The sequence below is a fragment of the Tinamus guttatus genome, unplaced genomic scaffold (genome assembly GCF_059628265.1).
Source record: "Tinamus guttatus ecotype Peru unplaced genomic scaffold, ASM5962826v1 Tinamus_guttatus_pri_ptg000384l, whole genome shotgun sequence".
Taxonomy (NCBI): domain Eukaryota; kingdom Metazoa; phylum Chordata; class Aves; order Tinamiformes; family Tinamidae; genus Tinamus; species Tinamus guttatus.
In genome coordinates this window covers 3,130,235-3,143,218 of record NW_028288918.1, presented here as the reverse complement: position 1 = coordinate 3,143,218, position 12,984 = coordinate 3,130,235, and the positions used below count along the sequence as shown (strand labels likewise).

The 12,984-nt window shown below is 39.8% G+C and overlaps 1 protein-coding gene across 1 annotated transcript in view; it reads right to left on the bottom strand.

Annotated features, from left to right (window-relative positions):
* Positions 1–4,397: 4,397 nt before the first annotated feature.
* The window catches only part of LOC104569722 (amine oxidase [flavin-containing] B), a 46,379-nt gene continuing 37,792 nt past the window's right edge, over positions 4,398–12,984 (bottom strand). The window contains exons 10-15 of the mRNA XM_088530698.1: positions 12,503–12,556; positions 8,692–8,749; positions 7,659–7,756; positions 6,554–6,665; positions 5,025–5,087; positions 4,398–4,613 (exon numbers count right to left, since the gene is read on the bottom strand). Of these exons, the coding sequence (XP_088386824.1) occupies positions 4,458–4,613; positions 5,025–5,087; positions 6,554–6,665; positions 7,659–7,756; positions 8,692–8,749; positions 12,503–12,556 (541 nt within the window). The 3' untranslated portion in view covers positions 4,398–4,457. The remainder of the gene's footprint in view (positions 4,614–5,024; positions 5,088–6,553; positions 6,666–7,658; positions 7,757–8,691; positions 8,750–12,502; positions 12,557–12,984) is intronic.

Genomic DNA, 12,984 nt, shown 5'->3' with positions numbered 1-12,984 from the left:
TATGTTTACACTGTACAAGGAATGTTTCTTCCACATGTTCACATACTCTAAGCCTACTACTACTACTGTTAATAATAATAATTTCCTACAGTTAAGACAATTGGTCATCTATATGTTAAAAAGAATTATTGCTGAGTATACTTTTTTTTTTCTTTACAGAGCTGTGTTTGTTTAGGGAGAAAAGCTCAACATTTTCACCAGGTGTCAGTAAGAAATGTGAGATGTTGTGTTACTAAATAATACTCACTATCACAACCAAATCAAAAAGGAGGTTTTACATTCACAGAAGAAAAGTCTCAAACAATATTATGACATGACAATATTTATTGATTCTAATTAAGGTTAAAAAAAGGTTCACAGCTGTCAGATAAAAATATCTGCAGAGCCTTGAAAAGGGAACTTATGAAGAAAAACAAGGGAGACAGTCACCACAGAGGCACTTGAGAAAAAGCTACAGTTATAAAAGGCACAAATTAATCACGCACACAGCATATATATTCTTGCCAAGTGAAGTCACATTTCTTTTTCCAAAGCACAGAGGCAGGCACCACTTTACACGGACCGGTACTTGTACACGGGACACACACTAGAAGCTGCAATCTATGACAGCACATAAATGATTCAATTGTAGAGATCCTCTGAAAGCAAGACCACTTTGGCCATCTTGTTTTTATCTCTATTGAAGAACAGACTACAGACTGTGAAACCAAGGTGGTCTTAAAGCAGAGATACAAAATGGAATGTTAGTCTGTTTGAAAGTGTATTTGTGGGCACTTGCAATCTGCATTTTAAGTGCGTTTGGTTCTTGACTGAAAATCCTGGTAGTTGTGTTGTCATTTAATTCCGACTCCCTTTTGTACCAAAGCAGCCTGGTAGGACATTAAATTCCTTCCTCCTCAAATATAACTTTCTTTCGTATCTCAAACAAACAAAAAAACTTCCAGATATTAAGACTTTTTGTACTTAGGTAAAGCTTACCTAAGTAACATCATAGTCTTACTGAAGAAGCAGCAAGATTATTCAATAAAAGCCTCTTGCCTTCTGATCCGATTATGGACAACACTTGCATGTAAATTTAAGTGTAATTCATGTGTCTTACTGACAGTGAATGTGCTATTTGGAATCAATATCTGCATTGAGAAAAAAAGTGCGATTTAAGGAACAACATGAGTACGTTGGGCTGACCTACCCAATGCTTCCTCCCTTGTTATTTTTGAGTAGTTTGCACAAGTAGCTCTCAAGTACTTTGGTTAACACAGATTTTCACAATAAGACCTGACATTTTCTGCAATATATAATTGCTATTGGAACAGTGTACAAGCAAGTGAAACACTTTTTATAGCAAACTAAGATCTTTAGAAATATACATGATTACGCAATCAATTAATAACAGAAAAATAAGATTATTTCCATGGTTGTTTCTATAATGCATTTTTTGAAGTTGGAAAACAGATGGATTTTTTCATGACAGTCGATTTCTCATCAAACATGTTAGTCATTTATGAATAGGGCACTGCTGAATACCTGTTAAATCTGATCAAATTTAGCTCTTTGAAGGTTCACTATTAAATTATTTTTAAAAGTAAATCAGTGCTAACAATTTCCTTTACCCACAGGAGAGTATTTTGAATTATCCACCTACATTCATCAGTTCTCTCAGAACACTGGCATACACATACAAAAAGTGTCTTATTTTCCTTTTATTTGAAAGACATCGAGAAAACAAGAACAAACACTTGCTTTTAATCACAGTGGTCATAGACTCCACAGCATAATCCTAATGAGACACTGCCGTAGAGAATTCCTAATGCTTAGGGAGTCTGCAAAAAAAGCTAAAATCTTTGAAAAAAATAATGAAAAGCTCTGCTTATGAGTCAGCTATTTGTGTTAAATTTGTTTTTTCCTTAGTTTTCTCCTTTGGCACAGAGCATTTTCTTGTTGAACTCGAAAAAAACAAAAAAAAAACCTCTTCCAGATTCAGGAGCAAAAGATACAAAGACAGATACATTTCAGACATGAATAAAAGCAACCTGTCTTTATCAGTCTCAAGGGTTTGCTCCCCTTTCCAAACCTGCAGAAGTGGGAGTTGAAATTCAAGTAGTTTTGGAAGGGAAGTCATCCTGCAAACGCTGCAGGTCTTTATACGTGCATATGTACTACATAAGTATGTATTCACTGCCTAAAATCTACAAATATTAGACTAAAAGTCTAAACTCTTCCCAAATTTAGGTTCTTATGTCTATTTTTGTCCTGAGAATTACCTAAAATGCAATAGCTCTGAGCTTGTACAGTTCCCATTCAGGTTTGTGTTCTCAGTTCTTTCGAGACATAAATCACAGAGAAAGATCACGCACAAGCACTTCAGATGTATCTTAGGGTAGTCGAATTACTGATCTGTGTGATATAATGAAAAAGGCTCTACGCACCCTTCTTCTCACTTAAGGATCTTTATGTCTGAAAAGTTCCCTGATGCATTTTAAAAGGCTGTTACGAGGATACTCTGTTGTGATAAAACCCAAACTGCTGCTACGGAAAGATTTTTAATTGGCACATCAAGTTTAAAAGAATGAAATCTAAGGGCTACAACCTGATGCACTGCCCACAAATACTAGTTTTATAAGTACTTCAGCAGATTTCCATGGGACCATTTGGAGAGTAAAGTGCTACTCAGCCTGAACAAGGAGATCAGACACTAGCCCCAAAAGTCTGCATGAGAGTGATGATACAATTCCTCTACCATCTGTTCAACCCAGCCACTGAATATATTGTTATATTAATATTTTTGTTTGTTTGTTATAACCGCTCAGTGTAATTTCTTTATATATAAATCATGACCGGCTGAAGACAAAAAGTGCAGCAGACAGGCTCAGGAAAATTCCAGCTTTGCAAATCTTCTCAAACTCTACGTGCACTCGACCAACTCTGCCCTCGGTTATACCTGTGACTTCCTGTCATGCCTTGCAGGTATAAAACAGCAGAATGATCTAGAAAAACGTTTCAGTGATGCTTGCAGCCAGGCACCTAAGTTTGGGGGAGATTTTTTGTTTGTTTTATGCTGTTTGAAAGACACCAAACCCGGGAGGGCAAAAGCAGCTGTAGATGACTATCCTACCCATGGTTCTGTTTGACTCCCAGTCATTTATACCCTTGACAGGCTACCAAAGGTGCACAGTCAGCACAACACTGCCCAGCAGGCTGAGCTGGAAGTACTAATCACATCGATCTTGTTGGTAGGAAAGATGGAAGTTCTGAATCAAGGTGCTGAATTAAGCTGTGTTCAGCACTAAGCAAGTGTTGAGACATAGATAAAGTTACTACTTATCACGCTAAAGATACATTTTCAAGCCCATTGTGCCCTGCCAGGCAAGGGTACCTGCCTCAAGGTGTTCAAAGTCTATAGCTAAGTAAATGAAAGAAAGAGATAAGAAAATGATGCAAAGGAGATTTTATGGCCTACGTTACAGCTTCCTGGGGTAAGCAGAGGTTAATTTATTTTCCTGATATCTTTCAGCAACTTAAGGAGGTAAAACTGTAGAGCCATGGAGGCACTGGACATGGTAAAAAATGTTCCAAAAGCTGCATGTGCAGCCTCATATTAGCACAAGGCTCCCAGTTCACACGTGAGCCCGTCACCCTGACCAGCCCTATTGCTTTACCCACTGGCTGCAGCCTGGAGCCTGTCAGTTCCCTAGGCAGGGAAGATCAGATCTGACACAGGGACACTTGAGCTCTGCCCTTGCAGGCAGCATGAGCGCAGCTGGGGAGCCTGAAATTCAACCCCATTGTCAAAGACAGTAAAGACATTTTCTTTAACTCATTGTGGGACAACTATGCCACTGGAGATGCTAATAAACTATGGGCATACTTGCAGGCTTCAGATGGATAAATTTAGATCAACATTTCAAAAGGTATCCTCACCTGTTCTTTAAGTGCTGCCTGGGTTTCAGATATTTTGGGTAAAAAAAATTGAAAGATCTCCACCAGTAACTTGCATGAACTAATCCATCACTCCTTTTCTCAAACAGAGACAATGGGCAGAAATGCTTTGTTTATAGCTAGATATGGACATGGCTATGAAGACTATTAATACCAGGGTCTTTTCTGATGCAAGTGTAAAAACGGCTGGAAATCACAACAGAACAGGCTTTATTGAGGTATTTTGTCACTTCTGTTCTGAGATATGGATTAAAAACCGCAAGATGATAATGCTTGACAGGGTTTCCTAGAAATCCAACAACCAAAAGAAGTTAGAAGTACACCTGGGTTCAAGGGGTTCTTTTTCAGTCTAGATCCCCTTTACTTATACCTCCCTTCTAGCATCTTCTCTCTACTCTTTTCTCCTCTTCTCCAGCCACGAACTCATTCTGGAGATACGGAAGTACACGCCAGAAAAAAAAAAAAAAAACCCTCTAAAAAAAGAAAACACAAAGTGTGAGGCTTTGTTTGGCACCTTTTTTTCAGTTTCGAACCAGAAGTCCTTTTTTGTAGGCAAATAGCCCCGCGGCTGCCAAAGAGGTGAAGAAAGTGGAAAATCCAATCAGCTTTATCAGTCCCGGTATAGATGGCAAGTTCCTCTCCCAAAAGGTTGTAGTGATGGGCAGAGCTGGCACATCCTGGAGGGAGGGAATCCATTACTAAGGTAACATAAATGTAAATATCGTGCAGCAGAAAAAAAAAAAAAGAAAAAAAAGAATAAAAGGGTCGAAACAGTTCATATTATCAAAAAGCACAAGGCCTCAAAATTTTCTTTTCATTTAGAAGGATGAGGAAGAGGCATATGAATAACATTCACAGACTGGTTAAAAAGTACAATTCTTTTTGATTCCCTGTTAGTGATTCAGTAGATGCGTGCCCTCTCTGGGCTTCCTTCATGCTTCTGTTTGAGAAGGGGTAGTTTTGGTGGGAAAGGGAAAGATTACGGTGGTTTTGGTTTAGAGAACCTAACTGAAAACAAGCTAACAGAATTTTATCCCACCAGCAGCATTAAAGAAAAAACAATCCATTTAAACTACAGAAAGACTTACCGTTGATTCAGGCTCTGGCTTCCAAATTTCACTGTCTGGGATTTTCCCCATAGCAAACAGTATCTGAAATAAATAACACTTCATTCATTCCCGTAAAGCAGAAAAGGTTTGGGTTCCGATTTTTGTTTACAATGTTACTGTCTTCATTAAGACAACTAGACAAATAAATCTGTGTTTGAATTTTAAAGAAAACTCGATCTTTGCACAAGTCATTTCTGGGGAGACCTGATACTTAGTAAGTTACTTGTCAAGGAAAGCAAAAACTCCCCTCTTAGAGGAAAGTGCCAAAAAAAAAGAAAGAAATAAAAAAGAAAACCCTCTCCATGATAAATTATTCAGTGAATATTAGATGTCAGAAATGGGATAAAGAAGTAATATGAGAATGTCTAAAAGTACACTTAAACAAAAGTGTAAAACTAGAAGAGAGAGGTGTGTATCACATAGCTATTGAATGGGCAGCGTATATGTGAAGCCAGGAGTCATTTGTTCTGCAAATTTTACCGTGGTGTAGGAAGAGGAACAGGAGCCTGTGAGGGATGACAGAACCTCATTTTCAGCCAGATAAAAAGTATATTAAAAATAAAACCTTCACAATGTGAAAGTAACTACTTTAGCATTAAAGATCTTGGAGATGAAGAGGAAAATAAATATTATCTGAAACGATAATAATGATGAATTCTTTTAAATGATGTATTTTAATGAAGTTAATTTTTAAAGACGATTTTTAGGTGAAATAAAATGAATATGACACTGTTGGGATTTTTTTTCTTTCATATTTCAGTTCCTTGTAGATTTAAGTAGGTTTTCATTCTTTTAAGATGAGCTTTTATTTTAGACAAGATTCAGAAATGTTGTTAAGTCTTCTATCTAAAAACAGTGAGAAGCATCCCTACATTAGACTATTAACTCTCAGAAATAAATGAGCAAAAAGGAAAACAACACTTTTTTTCTACCAGTCAAGCTCATTTGCCAAATGCTCTGCTTAGGCTTGCACAGCAGACCTAAGAGATTTCTCTTGCTGCTCCAGAAACATTTACAAAATGTATTTGAGGAACTAGCCTTTCTAGTCCTATCAAGCAAGATATTTAAGTTTTTGTGTAAGAACTATATATACAAAGACAATAACCCAATGGTAATGCTCAGAAACATTTAAGGAAGGAACTTGCTTGGTCTCCATATCAGCAGAACGGAGCTGTTACGAATAAAGCTAACTGCCATGACCTCTCCGTATGACTAATAAAATATACTGATTTCTGGGGCAAAAAAATGGCTAGGTGAGAATCTTCCCATTAAAGAACAAAAAAGGACGTGATTCCAGGAAACGGAGAAGACTTTGACAAAAAAGCCAGAGCACAGCCTAAATATTCCAAACCTAAATGCGAAACCTTAATCCTTTTAGAAGCCTATTGCCTTTTCAGGTATTTGCATCAAGATTTTAGAACGCCAAAAGCTGGAAACACTCAGTCCCCACTTGGCCTCTAGCCAGTTTACACAGGATACTTGACAGTGCCTTTTGTTTTGGCCGGTACCTCTCTGGCTGCTCTCTCTCCAGCTTGTACAGCCCCCTCCATGTATCCGCTCCATTCAGTAGCTGTCTCCGTGCCAGCAAAATAGACCCTGTCAAAGGGCTGCCGAAGAATCCTGGAGAGAGACAAGCAAGAAGTCACACAATCCACGTCAAGAAGGATGACTAAAATCCCCAGAATAAGAGTGTTTCAAATAATAATGAGCACTTAAAGATAGTAACTTATTTTAGCAAGCATCCCAAAGATCAATGCCAATCGTCACGGGCATCCTAGGCTCCACAGTACAGCATCCTAAAGTACAGTCCCATGATATCTAAGTAACGAGAAAAAAAAATGGGGTTGTTTTCTCTTTTACTCTTCATTGTCTTGTACCGTGGTGTATTTTTGACACAAGTTGCAACAACTAGTATCATAAGAATTACCTTAAGAAGTAAGGCATCTGTATGTTCTTTATTACAGCTGCTTTACTGCTCTCAGTTCTTTCTAAATTGTGGACTAATTGTGGACTTAAACTCCAAGGAGGTCTGTAGCACTACATTAAAAAGTATTAAGACAACCTGATCAGTAAAGCTTTTTTCTTCTTGGTAAATCCAATTTTCATGAAAAACATATGCCCGAGAGGTCCTTTAGACAATGGCACACCGACTAACGAAGTAAACTTTATCTGCTAGAAGGAACAGTCCAGAGAGTCCAGATAACTGTCAATGGACTTAGTTCAGGACTAATTCATAACTGTCAGGACTTAGCTCTCTATCAGGATTTACTAAAGACCAATTAAAGATGTGCTGGAAATGGTAACACTGATCTCAAATACCAAAAGCCTGTTTTGCAAATAGGTTACAAAAACTCCCTTTCAAGAATCCAGTTGGTTGCATTCACAGAATAACAGAAGTGGAAAAATAACCCCAATGTTACTGCTCTCATCCATCATAAAGCGCAGTGGAGACAATTGATAAGTTATTATATCTATTTAAAAAAAAAAAAAACCCGGTGATTCTAAAAGCATAATGCCAGTAGAACGACATAAGATTTATGACTCTTTCTGAGGTTGTTTATTAACTTGGTCTTATCTTACTACGCTGAAGTCCACCATTATTAGACATTGTACCTTCCATACTGAGTCATTACGCCTGGTGGGAAGTATGCTGTGTAGCACCCTCCAGAATACTGCTCTTCACACCAGTTCTTCTCTTCATAATGCACTGGCTGTCAAAAGAGATTAATTCACTCAAACACAGAACAAAATCCTAAGGAAACTAACAAAAGAACTGAGTAGACAGTAGTGAAGAATAACTTACGATTTGTTGTGTGACTATGCCTGACAAGATCAACACTTAACAAGTTTCTTAATGCAGCACGGATCAGACATAATAAATCTTAATTTTAGACACAGCTAGCTACTTTTTTGTAAACAAGTTAATATGAAGACTGTAGGAAAAAAATCCTCAATCTGTCACATAAGTTTATGCTTTGAACCATGTAAAATGAAGTTAACCTCTCATGTAAACAGTTGTAATACTCATAATATACACACTGGATATAAACACATATTGTTTAAAAATGCAAAGTATGGCACTTACATAGGTCATTTTAAATATAGCAGTAAAACTCACACCTACAACATTTAACTCACTTTAAATTGCCCTTAAAGGATAATGGACATTGATAACATAAATCAAGTGTGACAACCCACAAATCCTGTCAATTATTTACCACTACAGGGAAGACAAGTGAAGACAAAAAGAAAAACGTGCAGCAATGGATCTCAGCAATTAGCAAGAGAAGAAACTTCTCTTGCTGCACACAGACTGGTAGGGAACGACAAGCCTGTTGCATCTGAAGACAACTGAGATTTTACGGCGTAGTAGTAACCACTGCAAATGTCACCCTCAGCACTGAAGCTGGAATACCAAGTCTGTGTTTTTAATTGCTTCATAAGATGGTTCTCACTGTCAAATATAACATGAGATTTGCCACAACATCCTCTGTGCTCCTCTACAGAAAACCACAAGCATCCCAGCAGCAGGTACCTTTCCAAAATGCTAGGGAGCCCTGTGCCAGAACACAAGTGTCTTCCACTCTGCCATTCCCCATTTCAACAAGCCTGGCAAGAGACACTGTGGTTAACATTTTGTTCTTACATGTAAAGCGTCCTCTGATCCCAGAACCCTTGCATAGAGCTCACACAGCTGCTTCTTCCTGAAAGAAGAGAAGCAACAAAGATTTCACTGGAAGGAAAGAGGAAACAAAATGTTGCTAATATGCTCTCATTTTGAGAGAACAAGTATTAATATCTGCTTAAGCTTGAGGTTCCAAGTCCTTCAGTATCTGTCCTAATTGCTCTGGAACAGATCACTTTAGAAACAACTCTATTATACAATAAAATCTTGTGTTGTAGAAGTGCTAGTTATGCAAGCCATCCCCTCAACACACCTTTAGCTGCCTACACTCTTACCCAAAGGTCTTCTAGGCTGTTAGGAAACAAAAAAGAAGTGAAGCTTTGTACTTTTTCTCTTGAAAGATAGCCTAAATTACGATTTGTTCCTACAAAGACACAGGTATTGACAGCCTGAGGCTCACAGAGAATCGCTACTGTATATATCTATAAAATCTCATCCTGCTTTAGTGTATGAGACTACAGATCCAAGAACATACTTTACTGTGTATCGAACTCTGAATGCAATTAAGTTTGTTCCTCCAGGCTGTTGGGTCTTTCTGTTTACTGTTAGCTGCACTGCACTACTTCTCAAACAGACCAAGATGAAGACGAAACAACAGTTAACAATTATGAAAAGCAAACATGCAAACACAACCCCAGAAAGACTTTAATTTGATTTATTTTTGGAAGGACATCCTGTGCTGCACAGGTGGTTATGCAGGGCACAAGGCACAGCAGAAATACATCAGTCACAACTTTGTAGTTGTATAGGCTACACTTAGAGCTACATAAATATACCAGGGAACCATATGCTCTAGTATGAGGCAGCACACCTCTGCAGGAGCTCAGCCATACCCAAAGGTCCTCCCTCTAAGCAGTAGCCTCTGTGCCCTGCGGATTGCCAGCACTCCCATGGTGTCTGAACCAAATGGAGCAATTTCAACAGCGCTTTCCAGCAAAATGCCCTGCTGCCCCTCACAAACGGCACCACCTTGGGCTTTCTGGCAGGATGGTCACACCATGGAGCTCATGGGAAGATGAGCATCACCTTGCAATACTTCTGCTCCTCTTAGCCCCATGAGGAGGGCGGGAGCATCCCTTGACATCTGCCTGCACCCTGCCCTTTCTGCAGGTGTGAGTTGCACATGACCTCTAAAGAGCCTCAGGAATGGCACAAGAGTGCATGCAGCTGCCACCTCCATTGCACAACTGTGCCTTATCTAAGCACTCCAATTACTCATTGGTTTCTGCCCTGGGAATACCAGACAGAAGGCAGAGGTGGGTTTCACTCCCTTAAGTCTGAGTCAGGTTGCAAAATAGTTTCCATCTCCTCTTGTAGCTGTTGTTCTGGACAATGATTTGTAATAGCTGCCACAAACTCTAGATCTCACTCCTCATACACAAGAACTGTTGAAGACTGCACCCTTTGTTGATAACGTGATAAAGGGAGAGCCCAACATTTCGCCAGAGAGCTGTTCCACCCTGCTCCTCTACAGGCTGACACTAGAATCATTGAATCATAGAATGCTTAGGGTTGGAAGGGACCTCTAGAGGTCATCTAGTCCAACACCCCTGCACACGCAGGGTCACCTAGAGCACGTGGCACAGGACTGCGTCCAAGCGGGTTTTGAAGATCTCCAGAGAAGGAGACTCCACAACCTCTCTGGGCAGCCTGTTCCAGTGCTCTGTCACCCTCACTGTTAAGAAATTTTTCCTTAAGTTCCTGTGGAACTTCTGGTGCTTCAGTTTGTGGCCATTTCCTCTAGTCCTATCAGTGGCCACCACTGAAAAGAGACCAGCACCATCCTCCTCACTGCCTCCCTTGAGGTACTTATAGACACTGATCAGATCCCCTCTCAGCCTTCTCTTCTCCAGGCTGAACAGGCCCAGCTCCCTCAGCCTCTCCTCATAGGGCAGATGTTCCAGGCCCCTGATCATCCTCGTAGCCCTGCGCTGGACTCTCTCCAGCAGCTCCACATCCCTCTTGTACTGTGGAGCCCAGAACTGGACACAATACTCCAGATGTGGCCTCACCAGGACTGAGTAGAGGGGCAGGATCACCTCCCTCGATCTGCCGGAGATGCTCTTCTTAATGCACCCCAGGATCCCATTGGTTGCAGTCAGAAGAGATTCCGCCCTGCAAACATCATCGCCCTTATCTAAGCCACATAAACTGGATGCATCCTGCGTATACACAGGGATAACATTCAGGTTCACGCTCCTCCTTTTCCTGGACCCCAGTTTCCCCTGGAAGGACACTCATACTTGTGTACAGGGAAGGAACTGTAGTTTAATCCAGCACACTCCTAGCTTAGCAGGCTGGGACAAGGAACACAGGATTCAGAGCAGCACCTCCAGCCCCTAGACTGGGGTACATCTATCAGGCATCAACCCAAGTATAATTTATAACATTCCTTACCAAAAAAGATTTTCACAGTCTAAGGTTTATGCCTCAAAAAAATGAGCGTTCAAAATCCTTCACTTTAAAACTAACTATAAGCAACAGCAGAGTCAGATAATCATGCTGATGTTTTCAACACCCACATAAAAGCAGCTTGTCTTCCACGGTGCCTTAAAAATAGGTATGGCATCCCTTCATTTCACAGAAACAGAAGTTGTTCTTAAATCCCGCTGATGCCCAGATACATTTTGTATGTTGGCACAGAGATGCCATTTGGTCTTTATGCTGGCTTGAGATGTTGGATGCACAAGATTTCAGGATACCTTCTGTGTTTTTTGGAGACCCTCCCAGGAAGCGACTGACAAAGTCTAAATGCTGAAAGAGAGGCTGCTTTATCCATTTCTGCCAACATTGAAGGAACTCTGTGGATCAGAGTGCTCTGGTTTTCTCTGGAATCTCTCCCATTTCAAGATACTGGGATATTAACAGACCCATTTAGGCCCATTATCCACAGACTGCAGGGCTACCTGCAAAGCTAATTCTGAGATGACAAAAAACTTTTCCACCTAGGCTAGCTATCACTATAAAAATGTTTAGTTGGACACTCAGAATTCCTTGTGACATGTTTTAAATAAAAATGTATTTAATCCATGTTAAAATATGGATATCATATTTTCACTCTCCACTTACAGCTTTTAATTTGATCAGATGATGTGAATCTGATCTACGAGAGGCCAAAACTCATTACTCCCAATCTTATGTTAATAATAAAGGAAAGAGCAGTAGTGTCTGCATGAATGTGTTTTAACAAGTCAGTAGAATAAAACTTCATCTGTGGTTGAAGACTGTTTTTTTCTGCAACTGAGGTGGTGACAGCTTTTTGACCCCTCCAGGATGTTATGATCTCTTTCGTGCACCTACAATCAAGGCTGCAAAGTCAGAAAAGACCTCTAGGGGCCTGACTTAGGATGATTAGCAAAATCAAGGCAGTGTGCAAGCTTGTCCCCCCTGGCAGGCTTTCAAAGTGCTCAGTGCACCTGCAGGAGACCGACCAGAGGGGCAGCAGTGTGGTAATGAGGCTGACACCAGACCCTTTCTATAAAAAGTGACCTTAGCAGCCATCAACCCTGTTGGAAATTGAAAACCTGGTCCAGGGAAGTTCCAAAGTGCAGGGACTAGATGCAATGATTGCTGCCAGTGTAGAAGACAACTCCATGTAATTCTTACTAGAACAAACAAGGGAGCTTCTTTCTTAAAGCGGCATTCCTGTGTATCGTCACAAAGTTACAGACAACTTCCTTGGACACAGGGATTTTTGTTTTCCTGCTCAAATCATTTAAAACAGAAGCTTAGACTCTATGCAAGCCTTCAGTGTTTGCCTAATCACCTTTACCTTTCTTCTTTTGTGAGGTACGTCAATCTTCTACACTTTCGAGCCAGAATAAAGCTACAAGAAAGGAAGACCACAAACAAACAATTAACTTTTATTATGTTATTACCTATATTATTTAAAATGTCTTATGATTCCATGTCTTATAATTCCAATTACCTAGCACTGTTACTAGCTTTTGAGTCACTATCCAAAACACTCATTTTGCCACTGTGTGTATGTGCTATGCTCTCACATTGGTCCTTGCTTGCAGAACTCACCACATAGGAAACAAGTCTGCAGTCTGGTTTAGCAGATTTTTATGGGCTGTTTTCTGATGCTCTAAATTAAGTGCATGCGGACATATAACACTGAGAAGAGAAGCTTGGAATGAAACAGTTTTTGAAGATAGAACTTATTCCCTGGCTGTTTGGAAATAAAATAAAATAAGAAATAAATAATTCTAGTAGACACATTTTAATTTAAGGAACCAGAAGTTTGAGGGA